Genomic DNA, 17,344 nt, shown 5'->3' with positions numbered 1-17,344 from the left:
AAATTGATGTATTTGATCCCTTATAAAATTACAAAATTCAATATTTTTTTAACAATAAAGAATTAAATCTCTATCGATATATGGTATCTATCTTTTCTGTGCCTGTACATGTTATTAACAAAAGAGAGTGGTCTGATAATATTCTACTTTTATATTCAGCAGATATAACACAATTTTGTAATTGCGCCGATATTAAAAATAAATCTATTCTAAAATAAGAATCATATCGAAATGAATAAAATGAAAAGTCCTTCTCTTTAGAATTTAATCTACAAAATTTGTTAATTTGTGGCAGCATCACAGGGCAAACATTTTTAAACCACCTTAGAAATAAATAAAAATAGTGCAAGGATGTGCCTGTGGTTCATTATTCAATGGTAGCAGAGTGAAGAGGACATGGACTGGATGGTGAGGGTCCTTGAGGATAGAGACTATTTTTTAAGATACTGCCTTTGTAGATGTCGCTGATGGAGTGTAGACCGGTGCCCATGATGTCGCGGGCCGAGTTAACAACCATCTGGAGTTCCCTATCAGAAAATTATGCACCCAGCCAGAGTGCTCTCCAACATCATCTCCCTAAGAATGCATTTTATTGGCCTCAAACGATCCCCTTTCTAGGAACCCTACTTGATCTGTGCAGAGGTACTCAAGAGCACGCTGTTGCACATCGATAGGCCACTTTGGTGTATTATTTGAAGGAGCTACCCTACTTTGTCCCAGTCCCCCTCTCTCTTATTTTATTTTCCCTACAACGTCCATTTTCACAGGCAGTGTAACAACTTGCTGTGTAAATTTTGGTCCCTACTATTCCCCTTTTTCAAATCTCACATAAAACTTGGTGCTGAAGTGCGGCAATCTTTTGCTGGCTGCTCCCACCGGATCTTCTTTCATAATAGCTAAATCAATAGCTCCCACGCAAAGTGCTGGACGCGCTCAGTGGGTCAGGCAGCATCCCTGGAAACCCTTCATCAGGAAGAGCAGGAACCAAAGGGTGGGAGCACAGGCTGGTAGATAATAGATGAATACAGAGAGCAAGAGGTGGGGACCAAAAGAAAGGAGCTGAGAGGTGATAGAGCCAAAGGGTTGAGAAAGAAGCATTCTGATAGGAGGCAGGATGGGAAGGGGGGGGGGGTGGGAGCTGGAGGAAGGAAAGTGTAGGCGTCGAGCAGGTAGGGAGAGTAGGGGAAGGGAATGGGGCCACAGAAGGAGGAAAGGGAAAGATTGGGGGTGGGGAGAATCTGAGAAGTGGGAGGTGTTGCAGAAAAGAAATGGGTGGAAATGGGAGGTCAATATTAATACTGTCTGGTGGGAGATGAAATAGAAGGTTCTGTTCCTCTGATTTACATGCGGCCACAACTTGGCCGTACCATGGACAGACATGTCAGTGAGGGAATGGGAAGTGGAATTGAAGTTGCTGGCCACTGAGAGGATCCTTGCTTTTGCAGCGGACAGAGTGGAGGTGCTCAATGATGCAATCCTCCAATCTGCATCCAGTCTAGCTGATGTTCAGGGGCTTTGCTCTGTACCATCTGATCTCTCTCTCTCGCTCTCTGTAACTCTGCACTACTTGCTGTGTCTTACTTGTCTGAGTTATCAAGCTGGGTTGCTCCGGAAACAAATTCTATCACTGCACCGAGGTGCAGGTGACAATAAACCTGATCTTGTGCATTTCTGGCATTGTAGTAATCTGATCTTTAAATTTATCAATAGTCTTTGTTGTTTTGAGCCCCTTCTTTATACTGTTTTTTCACCTTCCTTCACTGCTCTGGCAGGAATCTTCCAGAATCTGCAGCAGCTGTGATAATAGTAAAAACACAGTAATGCTGGTGGAACCCAGCAGTGTCTCCGCATAATTGGATGAGAAATGCTTTCAGCAAATTTCCTGTCTCCCCAACCCCCTTCTCCTCCCCCGCATCCTTCCTGAATTGGACCCCACAGTAATATGTCCTTATGGAAATGCTTGGGACCGGAAGTTTTTTTGGTTAACCAGATTTTTTTGATAATTGAGAAATTGCTTTAAGGAATCCAGTAACATCAGTATAATATTTGTTTCAGTGGTTAAACAACTAAAAAACACAACAGAATGTTTAATTCTTACCCCAAAAAACAATGTGATCTGTTAAAAGTAAGATAAATGCATAAATATAAGAAAAGATCTTTTTTTCAACTTTAAAAAATGTTACGGTTAACTGAGAATTTTGGTTAAATGGTTTTCGGATGGGGGGACGTCACGTGATGCCGTAGGAGACATCACCCAACTTATCGACTCCCGCGGGATTTATTTAAAAAATTCATATTAAGAAAAGTTAATTTAATAAAAATTAAAGTTAGTTTAAAGTGATCAGGAGAAGAAAAAGAAATGTCGCCTAAAAAAAGAAAAGACTGCAAAAGCAACACCCGCGAAGAAATCAGAAGAAAAGAAGAAGAGAGAAATCAGGCCTACCTTGCCGACGAAGCAAGCCGCTGAGGTCTTCTCCGGATCCGCCAGCGAAGATCGATGTTAATGCCATCTGGTTGGTAGTTGCCCAGATGGAATATGAGGTGTGGTTCCTCCAGTTTGTGGTCAGTCTGAGTTTGGCAGTGCATGAGACCATGGACAGACGTGTCAGCAAGGGAATGGGGCAGGGAATTAAAATAGGTTGTCACTGAGAGGTCCCACGATTGCAGCGGACATAGCTGAGGTGCTCAACAAAGCAATCTTGCCGTTTGCGCCCGGTCTCTCCGATGTAGATGACACCTGCAGATTGACCCCTGTTGCTTCACTTGTAAGGACTGTTTGGGGCCACGAAAAATGATGAGGGAGGGAGTTTAGGAGCAAGTGTAGAATTTCTCATAGTCACAGGGGCAAGTGCCAAGGTTACGATTGGTGGGGAGGGAGGAGTGGATGAAAGAGTCACTGAGGGAGCAGAACGTGGAGAGGGAAACATGTCAATTAGTTAATGACAGAAATGGAGGAGGATGATGTGTTGGATGCAAAGGCTGGTGGGGTGGTTGGGGAAGACAAGGGGAATCCTGTCCTAGTTGCACTTGGAGGCAGAGGGGGCCAGGGCAGATGTACAGGTAATGGGAGAGCTGGGGTAAGGACTGAGTTGAGGGTAGCAGAGAGGAATCCATGTTTTTTGAAGAAGGAGGATCTCTTGGATGATCTCGCATGGAAGTCCTTGTTCTGGGAGCAATGGACATGGAGGGATTGGGAGGAATGGAATACCTACTGGGGACAGGGTGTGAAGAGGTGTCTTGGAGGTAACTTTTGAAGTCGGGAAGTTGTCTGCTAAGATGGAGACAAAAAGATCAAGAAAGGGAAGAGTGTTGCTAGAGATGGACTAAGAAATTTGAGGGCAGGGTGGAAGTTGGCAGCAAAGTTGATGAGCCCATCATGGGTGCATGAGGGCAGCACCAAATGTAGTGGAGGAAAGGTTGAGGAGCCTGGCCTTGCATGGATTGCTGCACGTAGCCAACAAAAGGCAGGGATGGCTGTGCCCCATGTGGGCACCCCTAGTTAGGTCTGTTGATAAGGAAGAAACAAAAGGCTTTGAGGCCTTCGGAATGGGGGGATAGCAATGGATGCCCATGATGAAGATGACTCAGTTGACTTTAGGGAACATGAAGTTGTTGAAGTGATGGAGGGCATGAGAAGTATCACAGATATAGGAGGGGAGAGGGACTGTACCTGGGGGTGGGGGGGGGGGGTCAAAACAGAGTCAAGGTAAGCAGATATCGATTTGGTGGGGCAGGAGCAAACAGAAACACTAGGTCCCTGGGACAATTGTATTTGTGGATCTTGGACAGGAAGTAGAACAGGGCAGTGTGGGGTTGGCAGCCTCAGAAGGGAGATGACTGGAAGTGGTGAGGTCTTACATAGGGCATGAGATGGTGTTTTTTGGTGGAGTCCTGTTCAAGAAGTAAGTAGGAGGAAGTGTCTGAGAGCTGTTGTCTGGCTTCGGCCAGATAGAGGTCAGTGTGCCAGACCATCACAGTGCCATCCTTGTCAGCTTCGTGGGCACCTTCGCTCTGTCCAGCGCCAGGGTGGGTATCTCCCGGTGGCAACTCATTTCAATTTCCCACCCCATTCCCATGCTGACATGTCTATGCATGGCCTTATACACTGCCAAGACTGAAACCACTCACAAATTGAAGGAACAACCCCTCATATTCAATCTGGGCACCCTCCAATCAGATGGCGTAAATATCAAACTCCGGTTTCTGTTGGCACATTATTTTTCAAGGTGTGATAGGCTCTATCAATAACCACAGAGTCATGGGCTGCAGGAACGATAGGCTTTAATGCACCCAAGACTTTGGCTGGCCCGGATCCAGGTACAGGACTGCCGGAAAGGGGGAGGTAACTCGACCTTTATGGCCAGGGCAAAAGGGGAGGAGACTTAAGGGATGAGTCATTAGTGGGCGGGCCAGCCTCATATGTACAGTAACTGGTAGGGGCTATGCCATGGAGGGAAAAATATAATTATTCATTAAATTTGGAAGCCACAGATACTGTTGGTGTACTGTTCTGCTGGTGTTCGCAGATGCTGCCAAAACTGCTGAGCATTTCCGTGAAAAAAAAACTTCCAATTTCCTGCAGATTTTTTTTTCATTTTATTTTCCGGTGAGTTCTGATAATCTTACTTCAATATCACATGATGCTGATTTTATCTCAGTCGACCATTATGTATTGTAAACCTGTGCCAAAGTGTGGCAAAATTATTTTCTATAAATCACAAAATAAGGCAGCAGTAAAATACAAGTTATGTGGAATAGAAATGCAGTTATTTACTACACACTCATCATGCTGAAGACTTGGCATACAAAATGATGAGTGGTGTAGATAGAGTAAACGCAAGCAGGCTTTTTCACTGACGTTAGGTGAGACATGGGTTAAGGGTGAAAGGGGACATGTTTAAAGGAACATGAGAGGGAACTTCTTTAGCCAGAGACGAGTCAGAGCGTGGAATGAGCTGCCATCTGAAGTGGTGAATACAGGCTTGATATTAAGAAAAATTTGGACGGATACACAGATGGGAGGGATGCGGAGGGCTATGGTCCAGGTGCAGGCCAGTGGGACGAAGCAAAATATTTAATAGTTTGGCACAGACCAGAAGGGCCTTTTTCTGTGCTCTATGTTCGTTGGTTTCTATGCCCTGAAGTCGACCAGGATGGAGTGGGAAAATAGACTTGTTGTTCGTTGACCTTGCTGGGAACTTGATCTTATTGGATTGCATAACCCAGAAGCTCCCTCACCTGATCACTGGAAGAAACTGAAACAGGGAATTATAGGGCTCATGAAGAATCACGCCACACCAATAATTTCTTTGAAACTTCTTTATTTACAATTCCCGTCAATCACATGCAAATATTCTCAAAAACAATGCAATTAATTAGCAAAACAAAGCCATCCAAATTTCAAAATAGCAATTAAATATACAAAAATATAGCTTACAAATAGCAATGTTTTAAAATATATTCTGCTGCAGAATTCTTATATAAACACGTCTATGAAACTGATAGGTTGCGTTCCATAAACATTAGAGAAGATTTATTACATTGTATCAATAGAAGACCACCCACAAGAAGATCACAGCCAAATCTGCTCAAAGTTACGTGGCTACTGAAGGAATAGAAACACACTCGGTTTTTAGAAGTTGACCTCTTCTATCCAAAACATGAAGAAATCACACATCTTCACTCATGATATTAGTTAAAACCCTTAATACTGGACTGTTTAAAGTGGATTTCATTGCACCTTCAAATTGCTTCTGTCATTTTACGTCTGAGATGCGTCACAGAGATGGTGGGGGGGGGGGGGGTGGTCCGATCGGGGAGAGTAAGTACAGTGGTCAGCATGGACATGGCAAAGGGGCCTGCTTCTGAGTCGTCTGACTCTCTGAATCCGCATGGAATGGAGGGATGATGATGTCATGCAGGGGAGAAGGGAAGGATGGACTGCGAAGAACTGGAGTGAAGCACAAATGTCTGCAGATGTCGTGAATGTAGTAAGAACACAGAAATGGTGGAAGAACTCAGCCAGCCTCGCAGCGTCGGTTTCGGTCATCAGTCCTTCTTCAAGGTAGAACTGGAGAGAAAAGCTAAGGGCCAAAGAACCAGCAGAAACCTCCAAGAGGCTCAGCACCTCTGCAGTGGTGTGTTGGGCTATGGCCACTGAGATTACTTACTTCCTCCCAGAATTTGGCAGGACTGCATAGTTACTAAGTTGTTGCCAGGATTCCAGGAACTGAGTTACAGGGAAAGGTTAAACAGATTGGCACTTTATTCCGTGGAGTGCAGAAGAATAAGGGGAGATTTGATAGAGGTGTACAAAATTTTGGAGGGTAACATGTAAACTTTTTCCACTGAGGTTAAGTGAGATACAAACCAGAGGAAAGGGGATAAGGTGACAGGGGAGAAGTTTAGGAGTAACCGCTTCACACAGAGAGTGGTGGGGGTGTGGAACGAGCTGCCAGCTGAAGTGGTGAACGCAGGCTCAATTTTAACATTTAAAAACTATTTGGACAGGTACATGGATGGGAGAGGTACGGAGGGCTATGGACTGGGCGCAGGTCAGTGGGACTAGGTAGTATAATAGTTTGGCACAGACTAGAAGGGCCGAAGGGCCTGTTTTCTGTGCTGTAATATTCTCTGGTTCTATTGCCCCTTGCTTGTTTCAATGAGCTCAGTCTCCTGCTCGGGGAAGCTGGTAACCCAGTGGTAGATTCAGCGGCATTGGGTGAAGACAGGTCGTTGCCTCACTCACAAGGAGACCTCGGTGATGATAAAGGATCATCTCACTGTTGTCTCAGGATGTCCCACTACTGTACAGTCCACTGTCCAGGAAGAAAGGACACCTCTGCCGATACGTTTTCCACCAATGGCTGGAACAGGAGCTGCATCTCAGAACGAAGCCTTGCTCAAGTGACTACATGTACTGGGTTAAGGAAAGAAGCCATGTCTTTAAGTCACAAAGGCACAGAAAGCTCCTCACCACACACAAATAAATGGGCCTGGTGTTGATAAGTACAGTGGTCAGCATTGATATGGCCAAGGAGTCTTCTTCTGAGCTATCTGACTCTCTGACTTGCATGGCCCTCACAGGATAACCACTGCTTTACTGAAGGGACAATTTCAACTTAAATACTGCACATTGAGGAAATGTGCAGCGCCCATAGGAGACAAAAACCTATAACCAACATATCCAGCCCTTCATTAAGGTGAGGTCAGAAAGCAAAAGATAGGTGCTATCTCTGGACTGCACCTCAGTCTCTTGGCAGGCGACAGAATAACAAAGCTGGGGGCAGTAGGGAGGAAAGGGCAAGGGGAGGAGCACAGGCCAACAGCCAAGAGGCTATGGGCAGGAGGGCAGGTGAGGAAAGCTGATGTTGATTGGGAAAGGGGAGCTCTGTGAACGCAGAACTGGAAGAAAGGGGACAGAGGGACAGGGAAAGGGAGACGGGAAGCAAAAAGGAGACACTGATGGAGACAAGTTGGGAAAGGCACAGATTAAAGAAAAGAGAGCAGAAGTGATAACCACCTTTTCTAACCAGTAAGTTCCCAAAATATTGGGTGATAAAAGGGCAAAAGCAACTGCTGTGTCCTTATAGTTCAGTGGAGTGTTGCTGCTGTAGGCACTCAGCCTTGTACCACACCGAAACATCACAGAGGGATGAGGTGGGTGCAGAAGTGACGGAGAACAAGGAGTGGCCATGTGTTGGGACTGATGGTGAAGTGGGGGGGGGGGGGAGGGGAAGGAAATGAAGCACGGAACAAACACCTCTTGATTTCGCCAACCACGTCTCAGCTTCCGGGCACGAAAAAGCTGATTGCGCAATGCATGCTCAGAATACGCTCACTTCCAAAGGACACCAAATCGCAGCGGGGCAAACAGAGAGATACATTGTCCAGAAAAATCTGCAAGATCCAATGAAAAGACCACTTTGTTCTTCTCAATGTACAACACAAGGCGTCCTACTCAGGAACTAACACTGAGATTCTTTGTAAAAAGAAAATATAAACAAAACAAAAAATATTATTGTAACACAATTAGCTTTGGTAGCCTTTGAAAGAAGAATGTTGTAAGTATATTAAAAGATTAACGGTAAATATTTACACCAATAAAGAACCAAAACCTTGTCCACTCATTAAGTGTGGCACTAAAGTTGTGCCAAGTACCAATTTCTGCAGACCCCGAAACAAAGCGGGAGTCAGGGGTCGGAGAAGGAACGAGGGAGTGGGCTGGATTCCTGAAGTCAAAACATTCTCTCACCACTCGAGAACTCCAAATAACGTGAGAACAGTTGGGCGGCACAGTTAGCACAGAGCTGTTACAGCGCCAGCGACCTGGGTTCGAACACGGCACTGTCTGTCAGGAGTTTGTATGTTCTCTCCGTTTCCTTCAGGTGCTCCAGTTTCCTCCCACCCTTCAAAGCATTCGGGGGGTGGGCGGGGGGGTTGGTGGCTTGTAGGTGAATTGGGTGAATTTGGGTGGCATGGGCTCGTGGGTCGGAAGGGCCTGTTACCGTGCTGTATGTATGTCTAATATAAGTATGTAAAAAATGCGGTTGATTTAATTCAGTATCAATAATGGAAATCCAATGGAATTTTGGACTACTGGACTAAATTTTAACACATTTTCAGGCAAATCTTGACAGTTAATTTCATCCTGCAACAGCAGGACCAGTTGGGGAGGAAGCAGGCAGCATGTAGATGGTTTCAACTATGGGACTGGATATCGTTGGCAATCCACTCACGGCGCACCCATTTATGCAACGCCTTTCTTTCAGAAACCCGGAGTAATTGGCGAGTCCCACTTCTGTCACATTCCCCACAGCCGTGCCCAGGGAAATAATGCACTTTCCTATCACTTAAGACAACGGCATCTTGCATTCACACACATACACACACTCCCTGGAGTTCTCCATAAGTTTGCATAATTGAGGACTTTTGTGACATTAATATGGAGCTCAAGTGCAGCAACATCCATTCAAGATGGAGAAAGCAAACAGTGCCCAGTGGAGGAAAAGTCATCTGTCTAATGTTAAACAGGCACAGTTAATTCCCTCAGATACATCCGCAGTATTTGTGAAGGAAAGGCTTTAAAACAAATCAAAGTGGAGCTTCAAAGTCTTCTTCCCCAGAGAATTACTAATGTTTCAGGACAGAGATCTGGCACTGGATCCAACGCTTCTTCCAGTTCAAGTACAACTTTGGCACATTGGTTCTTTTCTTTGTGCAATCTATTCTAAAGTTGGGACAAGCGTCTCTCAGTATTTTTGATGTGTATTATTGCTCAGGAACTGGCATTTTTCACTTCATTCAAAAATAAAGGCTGTTTGTTGCCACAGTTGTCAAGATAGCGATTTATTGATTTGTCACAGTTCTATTTGCTGCATTTGGATGTGTATTTTTGCTAAACTTAGATGGAAGAAAGGCTTTATCGGGTCTTGAGAGACTCTTCCCATCGTTCCTGTGTATCTAGAGGAGCGGACTGTTCTCACACACACACACACACACACACACACACACACACACACACACACACACACACACACACACACACACACACACACACACACACACACACACACAAATGCATTGATTTTCTGTGAGGGCATTAAAAAGCAACAGAAATTCACTCACCTTATTTCACTTGCTAAGGACCTGTTAGAAAGGAGAGGCTGTTCTCCTCAGAGGAAGGAAGAAATGGGATGGGGGTGTACACAGTCAGGGCAGGTTTAGGCAGGGTTCCTAGAGAGAGGCTGTTCCCATTAGCAAATGGTTCAAGAACACAATTTAAAGTTGTAGGTAAAAGGGTGTGGAAAACACACTGTTACTTGGAGTGTGGAGAGAATCTGTGATTCACTGTTCACATCGGTGCTGGAAATAGAATCAATGTATTTAAACGAGAATTGGAAAGGCACTGGTGAGAGAGTATCTCCTGCGAGAGAGGGTGTGGGATTGCAGGCAGTGCTCTACAAGGAGCTAGAACTGACCCGATGGACTGAATCAATCCTTTAATGCTATAACAATTCTTTGATTCGATAATACACTGTGATCACAGCTGTTGTGACCTGTCTATAATCACAGACGGAAATGTCTTGAAATAAGATTCCAAACCATACTGTTGACTGATCATTTCTCTACTTGCATGCTGCCTGACACACTGAGTCCCCCCAGCTTCTCTTTGCTAATGGCCGATGCAATTGGCTTCTGTTCAACTTCTCTGTAACATGCATATGATTCTGTCTGTGTCCAGGATGGGCAAATGGAACTGATCAGCTCACAGCCTCAGACATCCAGAATCCTGGAGAATGTGGTTGCAATCTAAATGCAACAGTGAACGAATGAGACTGGCAATTGTTGGAAAGTGTTCGGTCATACGTTTCAGTAGAAAAAAAAAGGCAGATGATTTTCTTAATAGGGAGAGAATTGAAAATACCCAGATGCAAAGGTATAGGATAGCCTGATGGTTTACTTGCAGGTTGATTCAGTGGAGAAGAAGGCAAATGCCATGCTGGGGAATAGAAGAGTAGGGATGGGATGTTGAGGCTTTATAAGGCACTGGTGAGACTTCACTTGGGAGTATTGTGAGTAGTTTTGGGCTTTTCATTTAAGAAAGAATATACTGATGTTAAAGAGGGTTCAGAAGGATGATTCTGGGAATAAAAGGGTTATTATATGAGGAGCATTCAATAACTCTTGGCCTGAAGGAAAATGAGTGGGGGTGGGGGGTGGATCTCACTGAAACATTTTGAATGGAGTTGCGGAGGAATTCCTTTAACCAGAGGGTGATAAATCTGTGGAATTTGTTGCCACAGGCGGTTATGGAGGCCAAGTCATTGGGTGCATTTAAGGAAGAGATTGAAAGGTTCGTGATTAACCAGGGCATCAATAATTATGGGAGAAGGTCAGGCAGTGGGGCTGAATGGGAGAATGGATCAGCTCATGATGGAATGGAGAGGCAGCCTCGATGGGCTGAATAGCCTAAATTTGCTCCTATGACTTATGGACTGTGCACTCCCAAGCCTGAGCAGGAGCTTCCACAAAGGAAGAGAAATATACACTTCTCTCCAGTGTCTGGAGACTCTTTGTCTGATGCATTTAACGATAGAAGCTGAAAGGCGTCAGTTGGAATGGGTTAGACTGGGAGCATCAGTAGGATGAGGGTCGTTTTGAGGGGGTTAAGCCCACTCCATTCTGAGGTGAACTCAATGCCCAGCACCACCCTGCTGCACGAGGGCATGTGTCAATCGTGCTGTGCTCTGCAAACCTGCAGTGGTCTGGCGGTAAATGGGAACAGGACAAGGACGTTCTTGTCCCAGTTGTACTGCACTTGGATACAAAGAAGAAATTTACCCAGTGATTCTCCTGGCAGCCTTTCCCTCTCCCTTCCCCTCTCAACTGAACTCCTCCCATCATTAACACCAAGTTAAAAAAAAGAAACTGTAAATAACATTCTGGACTGGTCTGAGCCCACAACCCATGCTGTTAGGAGAGGCATCAGGACTGGCCAGTGGCTACGACCTTTGTGACAGTGCCCACGGCTGATCAACACTCCAAATGGCCTGTGGACCCTAAGAATCCAAGCCGCAATTTGAGGTTTGGACAAGCCGCACCTCCCCCTCCCCCCCCCAACCCAAAAGAATTCAGGAAGTGTCCGATAGGTTTCAAATAACGAGTTTTGTTGAACAAAATGAACTGTGGGCCCTGTCCGAAGGAGTGGCCAGCCCTCCGGCTGCATGTCCGATGCTCACTGTTTACCTGGACCTTCCTCTCTAAGCCCCTCCCCCCTTCCCCTTCCGCTGCAGCAGTGCCTTCTGGGCAGGGTGAGAGTTTGGCCTCCAGGAGCAGGGGAGGAAACACTCTCGAGATAGTGACTTCATCCACTGACCCTCCCCACCTTCCCTGCAAGCTGCTGCCCTTCAGATCGAAGAGCAGAAGCTTCAGACATTCCCGGTGCTTCCAGGAGCTTGGGGACCCTTTGTGAGGGATAAATCTCCGAACACCTCTGGGCTGCCGTGAATGTGGCGAAGGACTTTCTTAAAACAGCATCTGTTCCCTTTCTCTGCTATTTCCTTAACAATGCCACTGAACTTGTTGGAACTCACAATAAAAAATAATGTTCCCCTCCTCTCTGCAACATCCACCTCCCACCTTGTACCTGCGATCATTAACAGGAGAGAGGAGGAAGAGCCAGTGTAAGTGCCCCATTTGTGAATATCTCAAGTCAATGTGACCCATTGCATTAACGAAGCAGGTCTGGCAGCAAACCCCTGGCGGATCCAATGACAAAAGTACTTCAGCTCAGGATGTTGCTTAGTCCCCACCCAAAGACACCCAGCACCTCACCAACTGAGGTCACTGTTGATCAGATTTTCTTGCTGGGCAGTCCCAGCCCTCGTCGCATCACTGTCTTGTGGACCGGCTCCATCACGCGCACAGAAATAGTCACAAAAAATAAACAATAGTAATGACCAAAAACAAAGTCGATCCTTCCCGCCTGTTGCTCTGCGAACAATGGGGGTTACACTAGATTGTCCGTCCCACTCTCGGTGCCGGGCTCTTGGCCATTTTGCAGCACGGGCGTATTGCAGAGTGGACAGACCTTCCTCACCTCCAGCCACTTGATCAGACACCTGTCAGCAAGAAAACAGACTTTAGTGGGAAGCACGCTCTTGGCAAATTTTGCGTTATTACTGTACGAGGTTAAGTCAAGTTTATTGTCAATCTGATTGCACAAATACAACCTGATGTAACAGTGTTTTTCCAGTCCTCGGTGCAAAACATGCAGACACACAACCAGAGATAGCACACATTACATATGCAGGGAAAATATTCATATAAACAAATAAATAACAAATATTGTTTTACAAATATGAGGAGTTTACTCATTTTGGTCCCAAAGTGGATCGCAAGAGTTCAATGGTTTAAAGGAGTCTTCCTTTCATCCATACATTCTGACCAACGTGAGTATGGCGCAGCTTGCCACCCATGGCCCTACAGCTGGTCCAGATAAGAATCCAAGCACAGAAATGGGCCCTGCAGCCCAACCTATCCGTGTCAACCATGATGTCCATCTGAGCTAGTCCCTCGTCTCTGTGGACCTATCTCCCCCAATAACCACTCTAAATAATTTGTACATCACCCACAGCACAGAAACAGCCCCCTTTGGCCCACCAGCTCCAAGCTGAATATTAAACCCTCACTTGCACTCATTCCATTTACCTCCTGTGTCTTGGCAATTCAAGGGGAGGCATGGTTGGCGTAGTGGTTTGTGCCAGCGAAAGAGACTGGGGTTCGAAACCCGCGCTGTCTGTCAGGAGTTTGTACATTCTCCCCGAGTCTGTGTGCGTTTTCCCTGGGGGGGGGGTTCTGGTTTACTCCCACCATTCGAAGCATACTGGGGGTGTAGGTTAAATTGGGTGTAAATTGAGCAGCACTGACTTGTGGGCTGAAATGGCCTGTTACTGTGCTGTATGTCTAAATTTAAATTTAAAAGTGCTCACCTAGATACTCCTTAAATGTTTGATGGCTTTCTCTGTTAACCTGAAGTGTCCTGGTCTCCAATACCCCGAGGAAGACCCTCCCCTACCAAAACACCCCTAAATGACAGCTGGCGAAGCCCCATTCTATCTTTGTTGGCTATAAAACTGGGATGGGTTTTTAATTACCTGTAATTTTTTCTGACACTGAGGCACTAAAAATGTTTTCAAATGTAAGTAACCTTTAATAAAAATGTCATATAAAATTTGCTAATGGAAAACACTGACAAGGATAGAGTGCAATCTTGATATTACAGGTATGTGCTTATTTTTAATAAACTATTATTATGCACCTCAAATTTGGTAAGTATTCGTTTCTAATGTAATATGAGTGTTAAAATTGTCCCCTGCATCGAGATGGCACCTAATGAAAATATTTTAAAAATGCAAATTACTTTGAGAGAAATAATCACCCCCTCGTCTCCACAATTCACTATCATGTCGCTATTTCCAGGACGCTTCTTCTTGAAAACCTTCCCTGAGATTCATGGGATCTCCAGCTTGAGATTGCTCAAAACGAGGGAGCAGCATCCAGGAAAGCACCGAGGGTCTGGAGCTTCCGTGATGGGGCAACTAAAGCCACGATCAACACCCTGAATTACCGGTCGATCCGGCCACATCTGGCTTGCCTGTGCTGGAGGCTGCAGGCCATGCTTAAGGCCCATCAGAGAAGTCTTCAGCACAGAAACAGAGCCTTCAACCTTTCTGGACCATGCTGAACTGTTGTTATTCCTAGTCCCACTGACCTGCACCCTGGCCACAGCCCTCGTTACTCCTCCAATCCATGTACCTGTCCAAATTCTTCTTAAAAATTAAAATTGAGCCCACATTCACCCCTTCAATTGGCACCTCGTTCCACACACCCACCATTCTCTGTGTGAAGAAATTCCCCCTAATGTTCCTCCTAAACTTTTCCCCTTTCACCTTTTCAGCCACCTCAGAATGGAACTGGAACAGAAGCAAGTCATCGTTGTCCCTGAGGGAGGGAGAGAGGGAGGGAGTGAGAGTAGAGTTATGTCCTTTCTCTGATCAGGTGCGCCATCTCTCCATGGATCTGTGATGGACAGAGGGTAGCTGGATGCGGGTGGAGCTCAGCAACTGCGGCCCCACCCCCCCAACTCCGTTGCTAGGCCACATGCGAGAAGAAGGGAACAGAGGGGGAGGCTTGATCCTCAACCTCTTGTGGCTTCTGAAGGGGCTTTTATCCTTTCTTTCTCTCCTTTTGTGAGATTTTGATAGAGCATGATAACCCCTTTCTAATGGAGCACAAAAGAAAGCATTTCACTTCTTCTCGTTACACACGACAAATGACAAATAAGTACATCCATTAAGTATTGCCAGGGAAACATGCACAGTTTTCAGCCAAATCTCACATGGTCATCCCTCGCCCCTCCACACTTCATTGCACTCACTTTCTGTGAAATGCATGCTTGCACGGACAGATTCCCAGCTCATCCTTTGACTTAAACTCCTCCAAGCAGACTGCACAAATCTGTTAGACAAAACACAGCAACAGAATTGGGGGATTATTCGACAGAAGCAGCAATAAAAAAATAAGAGAAAAACAACAGATGTGTATAGACGTTCGACGCACAGGAGCCTGCAGACGCTGGAATCTGGAGCAAAAAGCGTTCTGCTGAAGGAACTCAGTGGGTCAAGCAGGGTCAGTGGATCATCAGATTTTCACACCAAAACCATTCATTAAGGATATCTGGCCATTTTTAACCTTACATCATATATACTCCAGACTGGGCCCTTGTGTTAACCTTTACTGTAGAACCGTATCCGGTTGGGTATAAAACCAGTCCCGTTAGACTGGGACATGGAGGCCAAAAGTCTTTTGATGTTCCTTCGTATGGATTGAGAAATGCGAGCTCAATTACTACATCTCATGGTCAAAGTTTGCACTGTTCCCACGGGGACCAATTTTGAGACTGGCAGGACTAACGAATGTAAACTAGTCATGAAAAATAATGTTGCTCTTACAGGACTCCATACGGAGCAATCTCTCACTGTAATTGGCATGGTGATTTATCCTGCTGTACTAACATATCTTTTGTGTAGTCTTCCAAAGGCGCTATTTGCCTTGGCGAGTCTGTTGTCTATCTCATTGTCGATCCTTGCATCTGATGAAATGGTGCAGCCGAGATAGGTAAACTGGTTGACCGTTTTGAGTTTTGTGTGCCCGATGGAGATGTGGGGGGGCTGGTAGTCATGGTGGGGAGCTGGCTGATGGAGGACCTCAGTTTTCTTCAGGCTGACTTCCAGGCCAAACATTTTAGCAGTTTCCGCAAAGCAGGACGTCAAGCGCTGAAGAGCTGGCTCTGAATGGGCAACTAAAGCGGCATCATCTGCAAAGAGTAGTTCACGGACAAGTTTCTCTTGTGTCTTGGTGTGAGCTTGCAGGCGCCTCAGATTGAAGAGACTGCCATCCGTGCGGTACCGGATGTAAACAGCGTCTTCATTGTTGGGGTCTTTCATGGCTTGGTTCAGCATCATGCTGAAGAAGATTGAAAAGAGGGTTGGTGCGAGAACACAGCCTTGCTTCACGCCATTGTTAATGGAGAAGGGTTCAGAGAGCTCATTGCTGTATCTGACCCGACCTTGTTGGTTTTCGTGCAGTTGGATAATCATGTTGAGGAACTTTGGGGGACATCCGATGCGCTCTAGTATTTGCCAAAGCCCTTTCCTGCTCACGGTGTCGAAGGCTTTGGTGAGGTCAACAAAGGTGATGTAGAGTCCTTTGTTTTGTTCTCTACACTTTTCTTGGAGCTGTCTGAGGGCAAAGACCATGTCAGTGGTTCCTCTGTTAGCGCGAAAGCCGCACTGTGATTCTGGGAGAATATTCTCAGCGACACTAGGTATTATTCTATTTAGTAGAATCCTAGCGAAGATTTTGCCTGCAATGGAGAGCAACGTGATTCCCCTGTAGTTTGAGCAGTCTGATTTCTCGCCTTTGTTTTTGTACAGGGTGATGATGGTGGCATCACGAAGATCCTGAGGCAGTTTACCTTGGTCCCAACAAAGCTTGAAAAACTCATGCAGTTTGGCATGCAGAGTTTTGCCGCCAGCCTTCCAGACTTCTGGGGGGATTCCATCCATACCTGCTGCTTTGCCACTTTTCAGTTGTTCGATTGCCTTATATGTCTCATCCAGGGTGGGAACCTCATCCAGCTCTAGCCTTAGGGGCTGTTGAAAGAGTCTGGAAAAACAACCAACTGAAAAACCTCACAAAGATAAGCGTATACAGAGCCGTTGTCATACCCACACTCCTGTTCGGCTCCGAATCATGGGTCCTCTACCGGCACCACCTACGGCTCCTAGAACGCTTCCACCAGCGTTGTCTCCGCTCCATCCTCAACATCCTGGAGCGCTCACACCCCTAACGTCGAGGTACTCGAGATGGCAGAGGTCGACAGCATCGAGTCCACGCTGCTGAAGATCCAGCTGCGCTGGATGGGTCACGTCTCCAGAATGGAGGACCATCGCCTTCCCAAGATCGTATTATATGGCGAGCTCTCCACTGGCCACCGTGACAGAGGTGCACCAAAGAAAAGGTACAAGGACTGCCTAAAGAAATCTCTTGGTGCCTGCCACATTGACCACCGCCAGTGGGCTGATAACGCCTCAAACCGTGCATCTTGGCGCCTCACAGTTTGGCGGGCAGCAGCCTCCTTTGAAGAAGACCGCAGAGCCCACCTCACTGACAAAAGGCAAAGGAGGAAAAACCCAACACCCAACCCCAACCAACCAATTTTCCCTTGCAACCGCTGCAATCGTGTCTGCCTGTCCCGCATCGGACTGGTCAGCCACAA

General features: G+C 46.1%; 2 protein-coding genes across 8 annotated transcripts in view; one reads left to right on the top strand and one right to left on the bottom strand.

Annotated features, from left to right (window-relative positions):
* Positions 1–17,344, top strand: part of LOC138757005 (pantothenate kinase 3-like) — a 130,384-nt gene that overhangs the window by 92,260 nt on the left and 20,780 nt on the right. Inside the window, exon 8 of one of the 3 annotated variants that reach the window (XM_069923570.1) lies at positions 13,984–14,508. The exons of the other annotated variants lie outside the window; for them this stretch is intronic. Coding sequence (XP_069779671.1) covers positions 13,984–13,998 — 15 coding nt within the window. The 3' untranslated portion in view covers positions 13,999–14,508. Of the gene's footprint in view, positions 1–13,983; positions 14,509–17,344 lie in introns of those variants that run through there. 3 annotated transcript variants of the gene reach the window in all.
* The window catches only part of rnf24 (ring finger protein 24), a 181,479-nt gene continuing 169,439 nt past the window's right edge, over positions 5,305–17,344 (bottom strand). For 3 of the 5 annotated variants that reach the window (XM_069923577.1, XM_069923576.1, XM_069923578.1), the window contains one exon: positions 5,305–12,623. In XM_069923577.1, the coding sequence (XP_069779678.1) occupies positions 12,333–12,623 (291 nt within the window). In that variant the 3' untranslated portion in view covers positions 5,305–12,332. Of the gene's footprint in view, positions 12,624–14,941; positions 15,022–17,344 lie in introns of all 5 variants that reach the window. The other 2 variants (XM_069923579.1, XM_069923580.1) reach the window with 1 other exon arrangement.

Source organism: Narcine bancroftii, chromosome 3, assembly GCF_036971445.1.
Source record: "Narcine bancroftii isolate sNarBan1 chromosome 3, sNarBan1.hap1, whole genome shotgun sequence".
NCBI lineage: Eukaryota > Metazoa > Chordata > Chondrichthyes > Torpediniformes > Narcinidae > Narcine > Narcine bancroftii.
The sequence above is the reverse complement of the archived record's forward strand: the minus strand, read 5'-3'. Positions and strand labels throughout refer to the sequence as shown.